We start from the raw sequence: 20,620 nt of genomic DNA on the forward strand, positions 1-20,620 counted from the left end.
TTACTTTTTACTATAGTGTTTTTAAACACGGCATGTTTTTAAAGAAAGAAAAAAAAGATGTTTGACTAGTAACTTATAGTTTTGTTTTGCTCTTCTGATTTGTTTTGCCAAACTTTTAGCCAGATTTGACCAAACTTTCGGGACAAAGAATACAAAGCATTTACGTGGCGCAAGAGTGAATACACTTCAAAAGAAAATGTAACTTGTGAAATGGCTGTATCGTAACATGTTATATGTGTTTGTTGTAACTGAAGGCAATGGCTCGGCTGCCCGAGACTCGTCCCGCCTCGCCGCCACCGGAACTCGGTACGTGTCCCGTATAAATCCACGTCCACACAGAGGCGCACTTCCTTCCTCCACTCTGTTCCTGCTTTCTTTCTATCTTCAGACGCGTGTCTTTTCTCTCGCAGACGCAGAGCTCGCGCGCAAAGATGCTTCGGACCCCGAGCCGGAGGAGCTGGACCCCTGGGACCTGCCGGAGCTCCTGGACACCGGGGTGAAGTGGTCCGGTAAGGAGCGCAGCGCGGGGAGCCTCGGGTCTCGAGCTGATCTCCGCGCGTCTCACGCTTTGTCTGTGTTTGCTCTGTTGTAGATCTCGACACGAAGGGGAAAGTTCTGCGCGTCCTCAAGTCTATCGTGAAGTTCATTCTCCTGCTGGGCTTGCTCTACGTGTTCGTCTGCTCCCTGGACATCCTGAGCTCCGCTTTCCAGCTTGTAGGAGGTACTTTCTTTGAACTTTAAAGCTTTTTTCATTAAAAGTAGTTCAGTGTGTGTGTGTGTGTGTGTGCGCGCGCGCGTTTTATGAATAAGACAATTGTGCTAAACCACTATACTCCGTGCACTGCATTATATTATTTATACTATATTATTTATATAATGGCCTTTTGGTAAATTGAGTGACTTTTGTACTTATTCATGCCCTTTTAATAAGAATCCAAAGTTCTGTGTATAACTTAATGGAAAGCTTTATATTTGTTTTACCTTAATCAAAAGTAAAAATTAGAAAGTAGGCTACTAAAGGCCAGGAGACCGACACATGAGGCCCGGCTTTTTATGACCAAACCCAAGATTTTTTTTCAGACAATAGGCTACTGGTAGAGTGGGACCGCCCCCCTCTCTCTCTACCCCCTCCCCCCAACACAAGCCTGTTCTGCAATATACTCCTTGTATCATTTGTTCATTCGTTTTTTAATTTAATATTGAAAGTATAATAAAAAAATAGGTATATGTTTGTGTAAATGAATAAATAAATATCAATTATATATGAATATAAATTTCAAATTAGTTTAATATGATATATCAATTAAAACGAAAGCTTAAGAACATTTAGATTTTTAAATAATTTCAATCAAACACTGGTGACACAGCCACTTATGTCTGTCATTTTGAAGTAACATCACAGACTTTATATTGCAAGTTACTATAGACCCTGTGCTGTTTCCAGAAAAGACCGTAACACCAGACAAATCAGCCTAAATCCAGACTTTTCTAAAATGGAGGCTGCCATCATGATCTTTTCAAGATCAGGGGGCATTTTGGAAATGTTAGTATGTATTTATCAATTTTTGTTAAAATATGTAAAAAAAAAACAAAAAAAAAACTGAAAGTTATCAACATATTTGGGGAACACAACTTTTTTTCATAAATTTAACAAAATATGTATTTTTTTTTTTTAAACAATTGAATAACATTATACATGTTTAAAAAAAAAAAATTCTATATTCAGATTATAACCACTTTATTTATGTTAAAAATGTTGTTGCAATTACATTCCATGATAGGGGAACATGCATATTTTGTTACAAATGCAGTCTCCAAAACTCATTTAAATATGTATTTTAAAACAAAAAATTAACTATTAATGGTACACAAATTGTGTTAACCCTACAGAATACAAACATGCAAACTTTTTTTTATCATTTATTGGTATTTAAAGTTTATTTCAACTGTAGTAAAGTAGAGGGACACCCCCAGTGTGGTAGTCGAGTCCGAGTCTACTGCAGAAGAACTGATGACTGCACGGTTTGATCTTCGGCAGAAGAAAAAAAAAAAGAAGGGAGCCGTTTCCTCAATTTTCTACTTTCACTATTTAGTTAAAAAACGAATGAACGAATGATGCACTGGTCTGTGGCCGGTCCGTGTACTTTTGCGTCCATTCGTTTTAGTCTTTTTAACCCAGAAATAAAATTCGGAAAATGTGGTTTTTCCATAAATGGTTCAAACACTGATGAATAGAATAATCCGACACAAAATCATTTCCATAATTAAAATGTGATTTTCATGAAGTAATTTCTATTTTTTTTATTATACTTTTTGTTTTTTGATTTTACTTTATACTACTATACTTTACTAATATACTGTAGTACTTCACTATACTATAAACTATAAAAAACTCTACAACCATCAAAATGTATGAGGTATCCTATTTTACGCTGTAGTAACTATGTAGATCAAACAGAAAAACTTGATAAGTGGCTGATCTTTTGTAGGTTAGCATTGATCATGTACTTCAAACAAACAGCGTCTTATCACAGCGAAGGTTAGTTTAACATGGTTAATCTATAATAGAGGCTGGTTGTTCCTGAACAGAAATAGATGTGCTGTGGACACAATTAGCATGGTTTGCTGGTTTTGTGATTGTGCTCAGGGAAAGCAGCTGGCGATATCTTCCAGGACAATGCGGTTCTGTCGAACCCTGTGGCTGGCCTGGTGATTGGAGTCCTGGTCACGGTTCTGGTTCAAAGCTCAAGCACCTCGTCCTCCATTGTGGTCAGCATGGTTTCGTCTGGATGTGAGTTTCTCTCTGTGTGTGTGTGTGTGTGTGTGTGTGTGTGACTCCTGCTCATACACAGATCTCCTCTATTATGATAAGCACTGCCTTAAAACAACAGTATCAAGGTTTTTTTTTTGTTGACCAAATGCAAATGCAAAAAAAAACTGTATATATAATTTTTCATTGTATATTTCAGTGTTGGAGGTGAAGTCTGCAGTGCCAATCATTATGGGTGCTAATATCGGCACTTCTGTGACAAACACCATTGTGGCTGTGATGCAGGCGGGAGACCGCAATGAGTTTCGCAGGTAAAACAAACTAAGGTATCAGTTTTGTATCCATACAGTGATGGAAAACATTGAAACACGGTCTTATTAGCATCATTTGTATACCAAAACTGAAAAATAAGTGGTGCAAAAGTTAATCTAGCACTCTTTCAGTAGCTTTGAATTTACGTGCTGATGAATGATCTCTGGTTGAACATCTGAGAAATGGGTTTTGTCATTGGTTCTGTGTACCTCAGGGCATTTGCTGGAGCTACGGTCCATGACTTCTTTAACTGGCTGTCTGTCCTGGTGCTATTGCCTCTGGAGGTGGCTTCAGGATACCTCTACAAACTCACCAAACTTATAATTGATTCCTTTAACATCCAGACGGGTGCAGACGCTCCAGAACTTTTAAAGGTCATCACTGAACCCCTCACCAAGAATATCATTGAGGTGAGATGAGTGGATCTGTTGATTTTTATCTAGTAGGTGTTACTACTCGACTGCATCTGTATGCAACTGTATCAGGCAGCCCATCACATAAGATCCACTGTGTCATTGTTATTGTCGTATAAATTAATGTTGGGTAGCAGCAGGATTATTAGGCTGCTGTCACTTTAAGACCTAATCCACAGCTCAATATATCCCAGTACACACAATATATATATATATATTGTTTTTTTTTATGTTTATTTTTTATAAGTGCCCCTATAGTGCCACTTTTAATGTTGCTAATATTGTTTTATGAGTCTCCTAAAAACAGGTTTACATGTATGCAAGGTCCAATTTTTTTTCATATTTTGTAAATTTCTAAAATTCATAAGCAACTCGTGCGAAGCAGTTCGAAGAATCAGTCTCTCTAAACCCCTCCTTTCCTTGAGCCCTCACTGCTGTGATTGGTCAGAAGGTGCAGTGCTTTGTGATTAGTCCAGAGCATAATGCAGATAGTTTGTTCACATACAGCTACATGACGCACTGCATGAAGGGTAATATTCAAATTTTTATTTATTTTTTCTCAGCTGGACACATCTGTGATCCGTGACATCGCCACTGGAGACCCTGCTGCCCGAAACAAAAGTCTGATTAGGATCTGGTGTAAAACTGAGAAAATCACGGTGAGAATGTGAAAGTGGGTTAATAAGTGCAGCACACCCACCATTTCTCGTCAGTCACTAAATTAGGCTGTTGAAACATGAGGAAATAAGATTTATCACACATGGGAATTCAGAAGATAAACACTGGCTCTATATGTACATACAAATACAGATATTTAAGTCTTTTATCTAAATACCCGATAAACCTTGTTAACTGCTGCATTAGCTCTGTTGCTCTGTTCTAAAGCCTAGAGCATTGCCTTGTGGTCTGTATAGATGGCTTCCTTTTTAAAGTCAGCATTTTAACTGAAATTAACCATTTTATTTGTAACACTATGTAGGTATGTCAGCGGGGTATGGCATACAACATCATGCACGCAGAGATTCAACTCCCAATTGATTGCAATATCTTGTGTTGTTAGCATGTTGCTAAGCTAACGGTGTAACACTATTAAGCATAAGAAATGTCACACAAAAATAATGGCTGCTTACCACTCCACTTTTAGACGCGCACTTACAAACTTCCCTCAGGGCAATCCCTGCTTTCATTTTGAAATGCGTTCCACTTCATGGAGTGGACGAGGGAAGTTTATATGGACAGACCCTCGACCCCTTGATTTTGACCAAGGGAGCGAGTATGCTTCATATCCACACTTCAGGCTGCTCCATAGACCAAGGCATGTGACTGTGACATCATCGTAAATTGCGATTAATATATCCCCACCCCATACATCTCTATAATACATATACAATAATAAAGTCCATTAATAACAGCCCAAGCATAACTGTATACTTTTAGAATGCTGCAGAAAAATTGTAAGGGGAAAATGTAAATAAAAGTGCTTAGAACGTTCCAATTCAGCCACCTGCAAGAGTTCTGCCAGTAGTGGGCACTCATGCAACGTAATCAATGACATCCATCCGAGTAAACTAGACGGAGCGAAGTTTGCTAGTGAAATGCATTAAAAAAAATGGACTGGAATGGAGCCAATGTGTAAAAAATAAAAAAAGTCACTTAGCATATAGTAGCAACTCTTTACATTTTGCAAAAACTTGTCCTTGTGCACAGCACGCAGAGGCTAAAGTAGGGCTGCGTCTGAAATCGCATACTCTGACTAGGTAGGCTACTTTTTACAAATATGTAATTCTCGACTGAAAGGAGCAGCTAAAAAAAGAGTTTTTGCGAAATTGACATGTTTCTATTAGGTGTCTTTTCAATTCACAATTTCAGTTTGAAGGGTCACATGACCTACCAGCTTCAGTCGCATCATTGCCAGAATACACCACACTTCAGAATTATGCTGTTAGTAGTAGGTTATCCAGGTGCCTACTTTTTTAGGCTATAATTTTTTTCCTGCTCTTTTAGAAGTACTGTGAATTTGAACACCATTCTTTTGTCACATGCTGTTTTTCGCCCACTATATAGTAGGGAAGTATGAGATTTCAGATGCAGCATTGGTTGATTGTTTTGTTAGCATGTTTGTAAGCTAACAATGCGACACCGAGCATAAAAAGCTTCATATTCTCTCCTTTATGTAAGATTTAGGTCTGAAGATGTATTTTTGTCTGTTTCAGAACCTCGTGAATATAACGGTCCCGGGATTCGCAAACTGCACGCCTGGCGCCCTCTGCTGGGAGGAGGACGGCCTGATCTGGACTCAAGAGAACCAAACAGAAACAAACAACTTGGAAAAATGTAAGTGCCTCTGCTTGCTTTGTGGCTCTAGTACAGGAACTTCCTGGATCAACAGAGACTGAAACCTAATGTCAATCCATTTCCAGTCCTATTCCTTACATAGTTGACTTATTTCAGCTCTAAGCCATAGATTGTGATTCACTCTAACCTCCGTGAGGACAACGGATACTTACCTTCACCTTTCCCCCTACCCCATCCATCTACTCTACCTTTTCAATAGGGCTATTCTTCATGACAGCCTCGGGCACTTGAGGCCAGTGCACCTGAACAAAGAGTCTCTGCCAATTTGGCAGCAGGGCTTTTGCTCTGGGTATGAATTTGGGTGATTTAAATCAATTCAAGTAGATGGATCGCATGTTGAAATTCCAGCCTCGACTTGGTTCAGTGGGTTTGAGTATGTAATCATTCTGTGGTCCTTCAACTGTGTAAGAGTGTGCTCAGATTTTCAAGAAGCCCCATTCAGCAGCTCCTCAAATGAGAAGGAAGGAAGACCATTCATAAAAGAATGGTCCATTTATTATTTGTTTTAAATAACTTTCTTAGACTTTTACACTTTTTTTTTTTTTGGTGGACATTTTAACTGACACTTGTGTAACCGCTTAGGGGTCCCTAAACCCCATTGTGAGCCACTGCAACAGTGTTGTTTTTTTTTGTTATTTGATGTAATAATGGCAATGATCGCGGTCTCAAATAGCATAATGGTCAATATATTCTTAATATCTGAAAATAACCCTCTGTATCTTAAGATTTGCAATATTATACTCTGATCCATTTCATTAAGATTTTTAACCTGAATTAGCATACTACAATTTTCATAAAGCTTTGTTGGCAATCTAAAAAATACTGGCTCTTGCAATCGATAAAAATAAATTAACTAGTTACTATCAATAATGCAATAATGCAATGGTATATTTTAAATATTAGTTTGATGGCATATTTTTACTAAGTAGCCCATTAATGAAGACCAGTGTCACTGATACCAATAATGCTACTGATGTCTCTATTAAATGTTTTCTCCTAAATGTTTGGCATTAATTATAGCCATTCAACATTAGTTGAATTAAAATCCATTATATTTTAACAATTGAACATTGAACAGGTTTAAAAAATATATATAACTTAACCATTCTTCACATAAACTATAAAATGTTTTTCCACTATAAACTGAAAATATATTAATCTTTATTCAAGCTACAAAAATGAATCCGCAAGCTGTATGCATTCACCAAAAAACTTTCTATATCATTAAACTGATTTGGATCCACTGGCTTATTCAAATAATGCAGCAGGAGTCAAAAATGAATTTATTAACTGAAAAAAATGAGAAGTTACTAACAAATGTGCATTGCATTTGAAATCAGAGTCTGGTCCATCCAACTATTTTATGGACCTGCACTGAAAAGATTTCACACAAACACATGGGGAGATCATTATATACAGGCACAATTATTGATAAACACTTGCTCACAGGCAAATGTGTGTCAACTAAACATTACACAATGATAAAGTTCTGGCAAAGTTTCCAGAGGCAGATGAATAAAGCATTGTAAATGATCTGCATTGATAATCTTAAGATTGCAAATCAAAAGCTAGCATTGTTTGATTTGACCCTTTGATCTTTAGGCGCAAACCTTTCCCTTATGAAATTGTGCTTTTAATTAAATTGTATTTTATTATATTACTGTAAAATATTAAGACTGTTAGTTTATTAAAATCTTTACACAAAAAAGATTTTGAGGTTTTGAAACCTCTACTCTAGAAGCATCACTCAACTACACCAGAAGGGTGTACTAACTTTCCAACGCTTTCATGAACATTCTGTATATTTCTGTAAGCTCTGACAGACTCCTCATCTCTTCAGGTACTCACATGTTTGTGTACGCTGGTCTGCCGGACCTCGCGGTGGGCTTGATTTTGTTGGCTCTGTCGTTGCTGGCCCTCTGTACCTGCCTGATTCTGATCGTCAAGCTGCTGAACTCCATGTTGAAGGGTCAGGTGGCGGTCGTCATCAAAAAGGTGCTCAACACAGGTGAGTACATCAGAGATTAATCATCTGCTGATAAGCTCTGCTGCTAATTTCTAGCATTGACCTCTGATACGCACTCTTTGTAGTATACAATGTGCGTCAATACTGAACTTTTAAGTTGAAAGTTGAGGACAAAGACGCATGTAGCAAATATTTGACCTTCAGCTAAAAACACATATGTGGCAACACACCCTGAGTTCCCTCTTATCACATTCCTGTAGGCGTAGTGCTTACTGGAAGTGTGTTAGCATGTATCCTGTCATATGATAGTCGGCACAGGTGATCCAGTCCTGCTGTCTGATGAGCTGAACAGGAACATTATATGAGCCTGAGTGTGTCTGAGTGCCACAGGTGTGTGTGTATGTGCATGTGCTGTTGGTTTCAGACTGCGCTCAGGTACATGCCCATAACTTCCCACACAGGCTATCCACTCTACTTGTATTTATGCTTTGTGGGGAGTTTTAATGCAGCCATCACTTCACGCCAGGAATAAATACACATACTAAATGTACTGAGTTTTCTAATATGACTTTGACTGTTTCCAGATTTCCCTTTCCCCTTCGCCTGGGTCACTGGATACATCGCCATCCTTGTCGGAGCCGGAATGACCTTCATTGTTCAGAGCAGCTCCGTCTTCACCTCAGCCATCACTCCACTAGTCGGTCAGTACAGAAACCCGGATGATTGGACCGGTTACCAAACTGGTGAAAATTTAGTCCACTATTACAGTTGATCTAGACAATTTGTGTGTCATTTTATGGCACTGCATGCATCACTCTTGGAAAGGGCAATCCCACAATGTCCTACAGAATCCAAGGACAGACATAAATTGGTACTTTTTTTTTTTCTCATTGCATTAAAAGGTTCATGTAAAATATCGATTTTATAAAAATGCTTTTATTTTTAACTTTATTCATCTGAGAATCCTTGCTTCCACAAGAATATGTAATTGCACAACCGTGATAATAACAAAAGTTTCTTGAGCAGCAAATTAGCATATTAGTGTGATTTCTGAAGGATCATGTGACACTGAAGACTGTAGTAATGATGCTGAAAATACAGCTGCGCATCACAGGAATAAATTACATTGACTTATTTGAATAGAAACACAATCATTTTAAATTGTAATATTACAGCAATTTATGCAATTTTAATGAAGCCTTATTACGGTTTTCTCTCTGTTCAGGTATTGGTGTCATTAGCCTCGAGAGAGCGTATCCACTCACACTGGGCTCCAACATTGGCACCACAACCACAGCTATTCTAGCTGCCCTCGCCAGTCCTGGAGAGACACTGGCCAACTCTCTACAGGTCCGTTTCTGCACTTTTCATTTGATTTGATTTTATTACTCTGGTTACAGATTAAAGACTATCATTTGTGGGGTTTTTTTCCAGATTTCTCTCTGTCACTTCTTCTTCAACATTAGTGGTATCCTGCTTTGGTATCCCATCCCTTTCACACGCATCCCCATCCGATTAGCCAAAGCTTTGGGCAACCGAACAGCCAAGTACCGCTGGTTTGCGGCACTGTATCTCATCCTGATCTTCCTCCTCTTCCCGCTGTTAGTCCTGGGTCTCTCCATCGCGGGGTGGCAGGTCTTGGTGGGGGTCGGAGTGCCCGTGTTGGTTTTGGCGATCATTGTGATCGTGGTAAACATTATGCAGAAACGCTGCCCACGTTTCCTGCCATCATTCCTCCGCAGCTGGGACTTCCTGCCCACACCGCTACACTCCCTCAAACCCTGGGACAAAGTGGTGACCAGCGGCATGACTTTCTGCAGGACTCGCTGCTGCTGCTGCTGCTGCTGCAAGTGCTGCAAAGAAGAAGAGAAGGATGAAGAGAAGGATGACATGAAAACCAAGGATAAGACTTTAGAGATGTATGACAACCCTGTGCTCACTATAGAGGATGAGGCCAAAGTAACAGTGACACATTTATAATACATTGTCATTTAGGACAAAATGTGTTTTTTCTGGTAATGCTCAAACACAGCACATTGGGTCCATGTGCAACTTTGTTGTTGATGACTGCAACCTATTTAATCACTACAATTAAATCTTAGCAAAAGTATAGAGTACATAATTAGGCTGCATTTACACTGGGACAAAAACAAATCAGATTTTTCTGACACCTGATCTGAATTTGCACAGGATCGTGATTTATTTTAATTTTTTTGCATTTGATCTGGACCACTTCCAAATGTGGACTTTAATCAGATACATATCTGATATCTAGACATTCGACCTGCATCTAAACACACACACAAACATATACACACACCTACACATCTGATTCCCCACAGAACTCTGAGCCACCATAGTGTGATCAACGGGCCAAAAAAAAAATCACATCTGGTCAAAAGATCAGATCAGTGCATAAGACTTGCAGTGTAAATGCAGCCTTGAAGACCCTCTGAAATCAGTATGTCTGGCCCCAACTTCCTGTTTTAACAGGAAATACATCAGCACAGGAAAGAGTATTGAACTTGTCAGTCAATTTTTATGTGGTCTTTAAGAACAAAGAAATTGCATCAGGTACATAGACCACAATAAAATGATATCACAGCGCAGAGGTTAAAATCTATCTCCAACTGTAGATAATATTATTGTAGTTGTTTGTGCATGATGTACCAGTAGGAGGAGTCAGGGCTTTCATAAAAGTCTGTGTTTTTATAATTGTTCAGTATTTATTTCTGAAAATGGTAATGAGGTGGTAAGCAGCCAATGAAAAATGCACACTCTTGGCAGTAATTTTGCACATTATGTGGAACGATGTTAAAATGCATTTGTATATGTTTTTAAATATTTGTAAACAATTTTTTTTCTCCTTTTTTTTCTTTCTTTTGTGTCTGGTTATACTGTTGTATTTTGTTAATTTAATCAAGCTTAGGCTTAAAGTATTTCTCTACTCTGATGTAAGATATTGTATTTAATATTTAAGATGACAAAGGACATTGGCTCTGATTTTGTATCTATGAAAAATATTGTGTCATTTAAAACCTGATGTTTACTTTAATACCATTAAACTTTTCATTAATTTATAACTTCTTATCCCTTTATTGTTTTATTGTGAGTCAAAGATGCTCCAATGTCTATTGGTTTTGTTTTAATTCTTATTGCATCTTCTTATCAGCTTGTGTGGGTGACTTCTGAAAATGTTATCATGAGCATAGGGTAAGTAATGAGATACAACCCAGAAACTCTGTGCACTATACAGTAGAGAAACTAAGTCCACGTCACAGCTGAAACTATGAAAATACAGATGAAGGTATAATTTGTTCATGAATATCTTGTGTATTTACCACTCAGTGCCTCAAAGCAAAACTCTGTATAATCATATATTTTATGCTATTTGTGACAAACTTAGACAAATTCAGTTATTAATTCATTCTCCGAATGTGTTTCTATCAACCCACACACGATAATCTAAATTAAAAAATTCAGGCTGACATCAAAGAACTAGCTGTGACAAAGGTCAACTATAGCCCTGTTTGGATGAGATTAGGACCACTTTACTGGGAATTTTATTACAGGATGTCTGTAATATTAATGGCCAATTTGCAAAGGAAAATAAATCTAAACAAAGCACACACCAAAAAAAAAAAAATTGGGGAAAGTGTTTGGTTAAAGAACTTTATACTCATTTAAAACAACTTGTGCATGAGTAAATTGCAGAATTTTCATTTTTAGGTGAACTATTGTAATACAAGCGTATCTCAAATTAGAATGTCATGGAAAAGTTCATTTATTTCAGTAATTCAACTCAAATTGTGAAACTCGTGTATTAAATCAATTCAATGCACAAAGACTAAAGTAGTTGAAGTCTTTGGTTCTTTTAATTGTGATGAGTTTATCCCCACCTTTCTATGTAAAACTAATTCTGTTCGAACAGGGCTTTTGTTGTTGTCCCACATCGCCTGCATGCCAAAAAGTTGCCCAATGAACTGAAGAAAACAAGGCAAAGACCACATCCAACAGTCATCTAGCATGTATGTTCTGTAACTGAGTGAGATGAAATAACTCTCCATACCAGAAGGTGGCAGTAGTCTGTATTTATCATTCAAAAAGGGAAACCAAAACTAGAAATACGGATATACAAACCACAAACAACACTGTAAAACTAAGTGTACTTACTCCACATTCCACTCCGACTCGCAGATAGTCCATGTGACATTTTTAACATCAGCAAAGTCCACTCTGCCTGCAGCCAGAAATTTGTGGATTTCAAGGCCCATGGGGGAGCTCCAGAAGGATATAAGGAGGAGTGATGAAAGTGGAGAGAGAGAGAGAGGACCAAGACTGAGACATTTTCCCCCGGTTTCACAGACAAGGCTTAAGCCTAGTCCTAGACTAAAATGTAAATCTGAGCTGTTTTATCGAAAAGAAACTTGCACCGACTGATCTTAAAACATGTCAGTGCTTTTATTTTGTCTTAAGATGCACACCAGTAATACTTTTTTCGAAGGAATGTTTATAAAAAATACTTAAATGTCCTAATTGAACTATGGCCTAATCCTGGTTTAGGCTAAGCCCCGTCTATGAAACCGGGCCCTTATGTTTCTTGTTTTGTTTGTTTATTTTACATTTGAGCATTTGTGTTGAGAAGTCCACAGGGGAGGCGCTGAGGGCAAAAAACTGAGGGCTATCCAGTACTGTTGTGTGGCATCACGGGTGTGGGCCTCTCAGCTGGTGGAGCGAATGAAAACATCTCAGGTTACGAATGTAACCATGGTACCCTGAGTATGGAATGAGACACTGCGTCCTCTAGGGGGGGCTATGGGGAACACCTCGTTGTGACCTGTGTCTCAAGCATACATTGAAAAAACACCAACTTATTCGTCTGAAGCTTGTGTCTGAAGTATGGCTGAGAGCTAGAGGACACAGATTCTCATTCCTTACTCAGGGAACCATGGTTACATTTGCAACCTGAGACATTCAAGGGAACTTCGAACTGCATCCTCTAGGGGGCGCTATGGGGAACAGTATACCCACGCCGACATGCTGAGGGGAGTGCAGGCCAGAATCATGGCGAACACTAAGTGCCAACTCTACCATTTCCATGGGAGTTGCCCCTGGGACGTTTAGACTGCTGTCTGTGACAGTACCCCTTTTAGCCAAAGGTCTAAGCTACATACCCAACTTAATTGTTAGGGCCTCGGCCCGGGGTAGACCTGAAGGTTTGGAATCAGGAAAGATTCATTTAAAGGGATACGGCTAAGAAGGAGCTGTCTCAAACAAGACTTCACGTGCACACTTACCATAGCATGGATTTTCAAATACTGTTCTGAGGTGCTCTTGTGGCACTCTGATAGAGCAGCTCATAGATGGAATGGTGCATCTCAAAACAGTATGTTTGAGAGTCATCAATTCGATCTGTGGAAATAATGCTGGAGCACTCTGGGGAAATAACAGAGAACTCAGTCTCAATAAGAGAACTCTGAATTCAGAGTAGTGTGCTCATAGACGACCCTTCTTGGAAAAGGGGAGCGCTGCTAAACTACCATGAGAATCGCCCAAATAGCCCCTCATGTTGAGGGAAGCGATGCTTGAAGTGTATAAACAAATACACACTGGCTGAATGGAGCCCAAGGAACCAAGGTCTAATCATCTCAAGAAAGGTAACGAGGCAGAGCGCGTAACCCTTACCAAACAGGATTTCAGAATATGTGCAGAGTCTTGCCATTTATATGGATTTTAGAAAGTGCGCAAAGTGTTCACATGCACAATAACCACCATGTGGTTTTCAGAAAGTAAACAAAGCTTAAGGTGTGTACCTAAAGGTTCCTAAGCATCGCAGAGGCGCTGAACTGCACGGGAGAGGCAAGCTCAAATTTTACAAACCTCTGGCAAGGGGAGCATCACCTGAGGCAGCATATACAAGAAGACTTCTGTAACTGCCACCTCCACTTACCGCTGGATGTGACAGCACAACTAAGTAGCCAGAAGACCCCTCAGGGTGACCTGGCTGGACATCCATGAAATTCCCTGCAGTGCTGTGCCAGGCCTGATGATCAAGGAGGCTCCCGCAGAAACCTGTGGTCTCAGCCACCAAATACCGGAACCAAAGCCGGATGGCTGGCGCTGACAAGTTTTTAGTAAACACTGTAACTGAGCACTGCAAAGGAAACTCACAGAGTTCATTAGTAGACACATAACCACCAGCAATTTAATACACATAAGTATATAAAGAAAGGGTTACATACTCACCCACCCTCCTGCGCCTCATTTTAGTCCGGACCATCAGTAGGGCGGTTGCTATGAACATAGAACCAGCCAAAAACATTATAGGTACAGCATAGAAGACTTATGCGAAAGGTTTCCAACTAACCTCGATCAGGTGGAGAGCTGGTGGTTACAGGGGAATTAGGAAGGGGAGGATAAAAGCAGAAGTCAAAAATCCCTAAAGTGAATTTTTTTAGTGTCACCTTGTTAGCACACTTTCATGGCAAGTCCAACTTTGCCGTAGCGCGATCCATAACCTCCAACAGCTCTACATACGCAGGGCAGGAGAATTGAGAAGGCTCAGCCTCAGCTTCTTCACCATCCTCAAATATCTCCTGCTTTTCCTGGGTAAAAACCCAGCAAAACACTAACCTCAGTATCAGAAAGTGTTAAAGATATAACATCATTCCCCCGAGGCTCTCTCTCATCCGCCCCCATTACGAGCGTGAAAGGGAAAGTCCCTCTCTAAACCATTCAGACAGATCCACCTGAAATTCTCACAAGCTCATTCTCCACCGTGCCTCAGCAGCGGCGGGTCCTGAACTGCGGGAAGCAGATGGCTGCCTTTTTTTTTCTCTGAAAAAGTGACGAACAAGAGCAGAGCTTTTTCATTGAAAAAAAAACACTCACAATGCACGCAGATTGCCTCCTCAAAGACATCGCATGCATGCTCTTCACCCAAACAAATGACGCAAATACCGTGTGTCATCGGGTGTTAAATAATGCCGACACGGATGCACACATTGTCTAAATGCTTACTAGTAGTCGCCATGATAGACAGAGAAAGATCGCTCTTACCAGTTCTTTCAGATGCACGCTTCAAACAGAACAGTCAGTGAAGACGAAGAAGAGAATGACATGTTCTCCCGGTGCCTGTTTATAGTCGCACTGGAAGTGACGTCAGAGGCTGTCGCTGGCCAACTCGTTGGTGTTTTTTCAATGTATGCTTCAGATACGGGTCACGACGAGGTGTTCCCCATAGCACCCCCCTAGAGGACGCAGTTCGAAGTTCCCTCGAAAGGTTGTGTGGCATCATGGCTCTCAGCTGGTGGAGCAAAAACATTTGAGACACCTGCATGAGTCCTACAGATGAGGACTGGAAGGATATAAGGAGGGCCAAAGACAGTGGAGGGATAAAGAAGACTAGGCCTAGGATTTTTGGAGCTTTGTGTCATCGTATACTTTAAGGAAGTGGTTCCCAATCCTGGTCTTGGAGAATCTCCAACCAGAGTTTGTGAGGGGTGTGGAGCGGCAACTATTTTCCCTCTGCACTCAGAGCATTTAATATTCACTCTGCTCCAAGTTCACAATTTCCCGCTCCATTCCGCACTCACTGAAAACACCACTCCACCTTCCCTCCTTGGCTAAAGTATTTCAGTATGTTTGAAATGTTATTTTCATAAAGTAGCCTATATTTAAATTAAATTAAATAACAGGAGAGTTTCAAAGTGACTTAGTGACTTATTTTCCTACCACATGCCAAATTAATAACATGGTTGTCAGCATTAACATGTGAATTCTTGCTAAATATTCAGTTAAATTTCAGGCCAATGGCATGAATTGTACTGGTGGAGGAGCGCTTTTGGATTGAGTGAAAACCACAATACTCCGACTTTTAAAAAAAATCCACTCCTCACTCCAGTCAAAATCTTACTTTCTCCAATCACATACTCTGCCCCCAACACTGCATATTTTAGATGTCTCCCTATTCAAACACACCTGATTCAACTCATCAGCTCATTAGTGAAGACTTCAAAACAGGGATCCTCAAATCTGGCCCATGAGATCTACTTTCCTGCAGCGTTTAGCTCTAATCTTAATTAAACACACCTAAGCATGCTAATCAGTGTCTTCAGGATCATAAGAAAAATCACAGGTAGGTGAGTTTGATCAGGGTTGGAGCTAAACTCTGCAGCACATTGGCTCTCCAGGGCAAGATTTGAGGAACCCTGCTCCAAGACTTCAAATGTGTGTGTCAGCTAAAAGAAACACCAAAAACGGTGCAGTGTTTTTTTGTCCTAGATGGAGTGGACCATGGAAAATGAAGCACGCCTGGGCCTTCAGCCAAAGAAAAAATACTTTGTCCATTTTCTGCTCATGTCCATGCAGAACGTCTGTGTGCAGCCCAATTTTTGTTTCCACACAGATTTGTCCAGCTACAACGTGTGTGTGTATGTGTGTGTGTGTGTGTGTGTGTGTGTGTGTGTGTGTGTTTGATTTGAGAGCTTGAAAAGAACAGTTCACTAGCCGAGTGCATCTGTCCACACTCTTAGTCAATGGAGCATACTTTGACTGCAAGGCGCAGCTGTGTGCAAGAAGAAGCTGAACCCAAAAAAGGAGTCTACCTAAGCCTATATGACCTTTTGAAGAGAGGCTAAAGCAGGGGTAGGCAACGTCATTCCTTGAGTGCAAATGTCCTGCAGAGTTTAGCTCCAACCCTGAAAAAAAACTCACTTTTCTGTAGCCTGGGAAATCCTGAAGACCTTAATTAACTTGTTCAGGTGTGTTTGATTAGGGTTAGAGCTAAACTCTGCAGGACAGCGGCACTCCATGATGGACATTGGCTATCACTGGGCTAAAGGCTCAGATAAAGTTCTGGCAATGTGGTAAATTTTGTGTTACACTCCTCTTATGGCGCGTTTCCACCGAGTGGTACGGTACGGTACGGGTCGGGTCTGTTAACCATGATTTGGCTAGCGTTTCCACCGCCAACAGTACCCTTACTTGATAGGCGTGGTGTATTCCAGAAAGTAGTGATAACGTCACTTGATAGGCGTGGTGTATGACGGAAAGTAGCTTGACGTCATTCGATCGCGCGGGAAAGTTCACCGCAAACAACAATGGAGGACATACAGCAGATCCTATTCTTGCTTCTCGGTGTGTGGCTGTTTATCTCAAGGAAGAGACAATATTTGTTTGAGCAAAGGCTACATGCTGCAAGGAAAAACACAGCGGAAAAATACAGGGGAATTTGGGAAATTTTAAGGAGCTGGGACGAGACAGACAACCGCGCGAGTAAAGACAAGGCAAGACAAACACGACGGCGCAGGCGGGTAAGCTTGAGCTAAGCTAACTTTTTTATGTCATGTATTAATGTATTTCGTCTTATGTGCTAACTAAGCAATATTGTTATAGATTAAATAACCCTACACTGAATAAATAAGTACAATAAGCCCTGCCTGTGAAACCAGATTTTAACTGTGCCAACTGTAAACTACAGTCTATTCATTAAGCACTATGAAGGTTACTTTTTAAGATCATTAAACTTTTACATGAATCTGTTGATGCCTATATTATTACAAGTGCAATACTAGTTGTGGTTAATGATAGATTAGAAGTATAATTTTGAGAAAATAGTTATATCTGTAAGCTATTTTTTCTTTGTGCTTTAATGACACCAAAGTTCCCTCTCTGGTGCAGTATATTAGATATTTTAACAAATGTATATATTCTATCGTGTCCAAGGGTAACTCTTACAATGTTTATAATACTTTATATAATACTTTATGTATTTTTTCATCCGGCGTATGATAGTTGCACTTTTAATTAAATGACCCACCATCACTGCGACATTGTATTAATCTTAACTTTTTTGTTTGTTTGTTTTCTAGATACTCAATCTGGTGCAAAATCAGCGCCGCAGACCAACCGTTTGGACTTTCAGCCAGTCAAATGACTGGTGGGATGTGATTGTTCCAGGATTCACACACACACAGTGGTTGAACAACTTCAGGATGTCTGAAGAAACATTTATATTCATTTGTGCCATGGTGCATCCAGCAATGGAAAAGCAGGACACAAACTACAGAGAGTGTGTTCCCCTTAAGAAAAGAGTTGCCATTGCACTATGGAAGCTTGCAACCAACAGCGACTACAGAAGTATTGGCCATCTTTTTGGTGTCAGCAGAACAACAGTGTGTCGGTGCATCCAGGAATTCTGCAAGGCCGCTAGCATGTTGTTAGTTCCAGAACAGATATGTTTCCCTGACCAGCAGAAGTTCAAAGAGATGGCAGCCTACTTTGAGAACCGGTGGGGGCTTCCACAGTGTGTTGGTGCCATTGATGGGTCACACATACCCATAATAGCCCCAAAGGAGTACCACTGCGATTACTTTAATAGAAAAGGCTGGCATTCCATCATCCTGCAAGGAGTAGTTGACGGAAAAGGACTATTTTGGAGTGCATATGCAGGAATGGCTGGAAGTTTGCATGATGCTCGGGTTCTGAGACTATCTACATTGTGGGAGTTGGTCGAGCGTGGAAGCCTCTACCCAGCTTGCACCAGGAACATCAGTGGGGTGAATGCTGGCTTTTATGTGCTAGGAGACTCTGCCTACCCTTTGCAGAATTGGCTCCTAAAACCATTCCCTGACAATGGCCGGCTGACAGCAGAACAACTGACCTACAACAAAAAAGTGTGCAGGGCTCGGGTGGTGGTAGAAAATGCTTTTGGGAGACTCAAAGGAAGGTGGCGGTGCCTTATGAAGAGGAATGACAGCGACATCGAACTGGTGAAGTCCATGGTGTTGACTTGTTGTGCTCTGCACAATCTTTGTGAAAGGCATGGAGAGGATTACCAGCACAAATGGGATACACCTGTTGCTGCAGAGCCTGTGGTACCACTGGCACAGGGTGCAGAGGAGGAGGGCAGGGATGTACGCGAGGGTCTGATGTGTTATTTGAACAGTTAAATCTGTTGTACAGATAGCAAAGGCACACCTGTGTAAACGCTAAGTTTTGATTTTATGGACATGAATAAATCCTTTTTACTTTTACCCTGCCTCTTCATATTTTGTGAAATATTTTTGCCGCTGCCTCTTATGTAGATGGTGTTTAAACATGAGGTATAATTCATTTTGGGTAACTATATCAAATGGCCAATCTGGTAACGCTTAAGATAATACTGCGCAAGTACACATAATTTACAGCATACCTTTTGGTAATTATAGAGTGTGTACATGTAATTATAGGGGAACAATTTATAATATTTGGTGAATAAAGGAGTAACAACCATGAAAAATACAAATAAAATGCAGTATTTCATAACTAAGCTACCCAACTAAGGGCTAATTATTTTAATATTACATGGTATGTAGCTTATGACCTATTATGCTAAAAAACATGGAAAATTACAAATAATTTATGCAGTAATTCATGATTACAGCCCGGAAAGTACTGCGTAAGTACACCGAATTTACAGCGTACCTTTCTGTAATTATTGTACATACTTTATAAGTACACGTGTAATTATAAGGGAACAATTTATAATATTTATAATATTAATTTATAATATTTGGGGTAAAGGACTTATTACTCTGCAATACCTATGACTGTAAAAATAAATAAATTCAGATTTTGTTTGCAATAAATGTAAAGTAACACATTGCTAACTAATTTGTATTTAAGGCAAGCATAATCTCCCAAATGGCCATTATGGCCAAGATAGCAAACAATAGATGTCATTGACACCAGGGGTGCTTCTCAATATCCCTACTCATCTCCTCGCTCCTCCGTCCTCCATCCTATGACCCGGAAACCGATCGAACACAGCCATCTTGAAGGACATCTCAATTCTCTAATTGCACCACGAGGAGACGAGGATCGAGGAGGGAGGAGGCTTCGTGAGGAGAGATGAGCGAGGATACACAGGTGTATCCTATGCGGAAGTATTTTATCGACTTAACGTGACGCACGTATAAATTCTCCTCCCCCTTCACATCTGTTGTAACAATTTTTATTTATATTTTACCTTTTCACTTCAAATAAACCATGCATGTCATATATTTCAAACAGGGCATCTTGCTTTATTAATATTTATTATGAATGTCTTTAACAAACTTTAACAACATAAGGGCAGATCCCTTTAATTACAGCTGATGACACTTTGAAGTAACGCTGAAGGGAGCGAGGATAAATCATTTCACTTGATTCAAGTCCTCCATCCTCACGTCTTTTCCTTGCGTCCTTCCCTCGCATCCTGAAAGGGTGGAGCTAAGACACGAGGAAAGGAAGCGAGGAAAGGAAACGAGGATGCACAAATATGAATTGAGAAGCACCCCAGATGACAGGAACATTAATAAAACGACCTCAATTTATAGAATGGGTAAGGGAGGAATTGTGTGAGATGGCCATTGAACACAGGACACATGAGGTAATGAAAAAGTACTTTAATTTAAAAAGTCAAACAAATGCTATTGACAAAAAAATGAGCTGTGCGACAGAAAAAAGGTTTTGTAAACAAGTGCAAACAAAAATTAAAAGTGCAAACAAAGTAAACGAGTGCAAACAAAAAACTAAATAAGTCCAAAAAAATTAATCAAGTCCAAAAAAGTAAACAAGTCTAAAGTGCTGTGTGCAAAAGAGCACAAGTGGCTGGATCATGGCACAGGGTTGGGGCGACTACTCAACGCCTGCACCAGCTGACTGAGCGTGCCAAGGAAGGCCTGATTGAAGCTTGCAGACTGCTCCATGTGTTGGCGAGTTAGTTCAGCCTCATGCCGCCTTGCCTCACGTGCATCCTCCAGCATAAGTTTCGAAGCGCCG

The 20,620-nt window shown here is 40.1% G+C and overlaps 1 protein-coding gene across 1 annotated transcript; it reads left to right on the forward strand.

Moving 5' to 3' along the window:
• The first annotated feature begins 226 nt into the window (after nt 1-226).
• slc34a2b (solute carrier family 34 member 2b) lies at nt 227-10,117 on the forward strand. Its single transcript, XM_059528627.1, has 11 exons — nt 227-509; nt 593-721; nt 2,648-2,791; nt 2,970-3,081; nt 3,297-3,492; nt 4,059-4,154; nt 5,709-5,829; nt 7,691-7,858; nt 8,401-8,517; nt 9,042-9,166; nt 9,251-10,117. Exons 1-11 carry the CDS (start codon nt 227-229, stop codon nt 9,794-9,796), a joined length of 2,037 nt encoding a protein of 678 aa, XP_059384610.1. The 3' UTR covers nt 9,797-10,117.
• The last annotated feature ends 10,503 nt before the right edge of the window (nt 10,118-20,620 follow it).

The sequence above is a fragment of the Carassius carassius genome, chromosome 37, assembly GCF_963082965.1.
Source record: "Carassius carassius chromosome 37, fCarCar2.1, whole genome shotgun sequence".
In the NCBI taxonomy this organism is placed as follows: domain Eukaryota; kingdom Metazoa; phylum Chordata; class Actinopteri; order Cypriniformes; family Cyprinidae; genus Carassius; species Carassius carassius.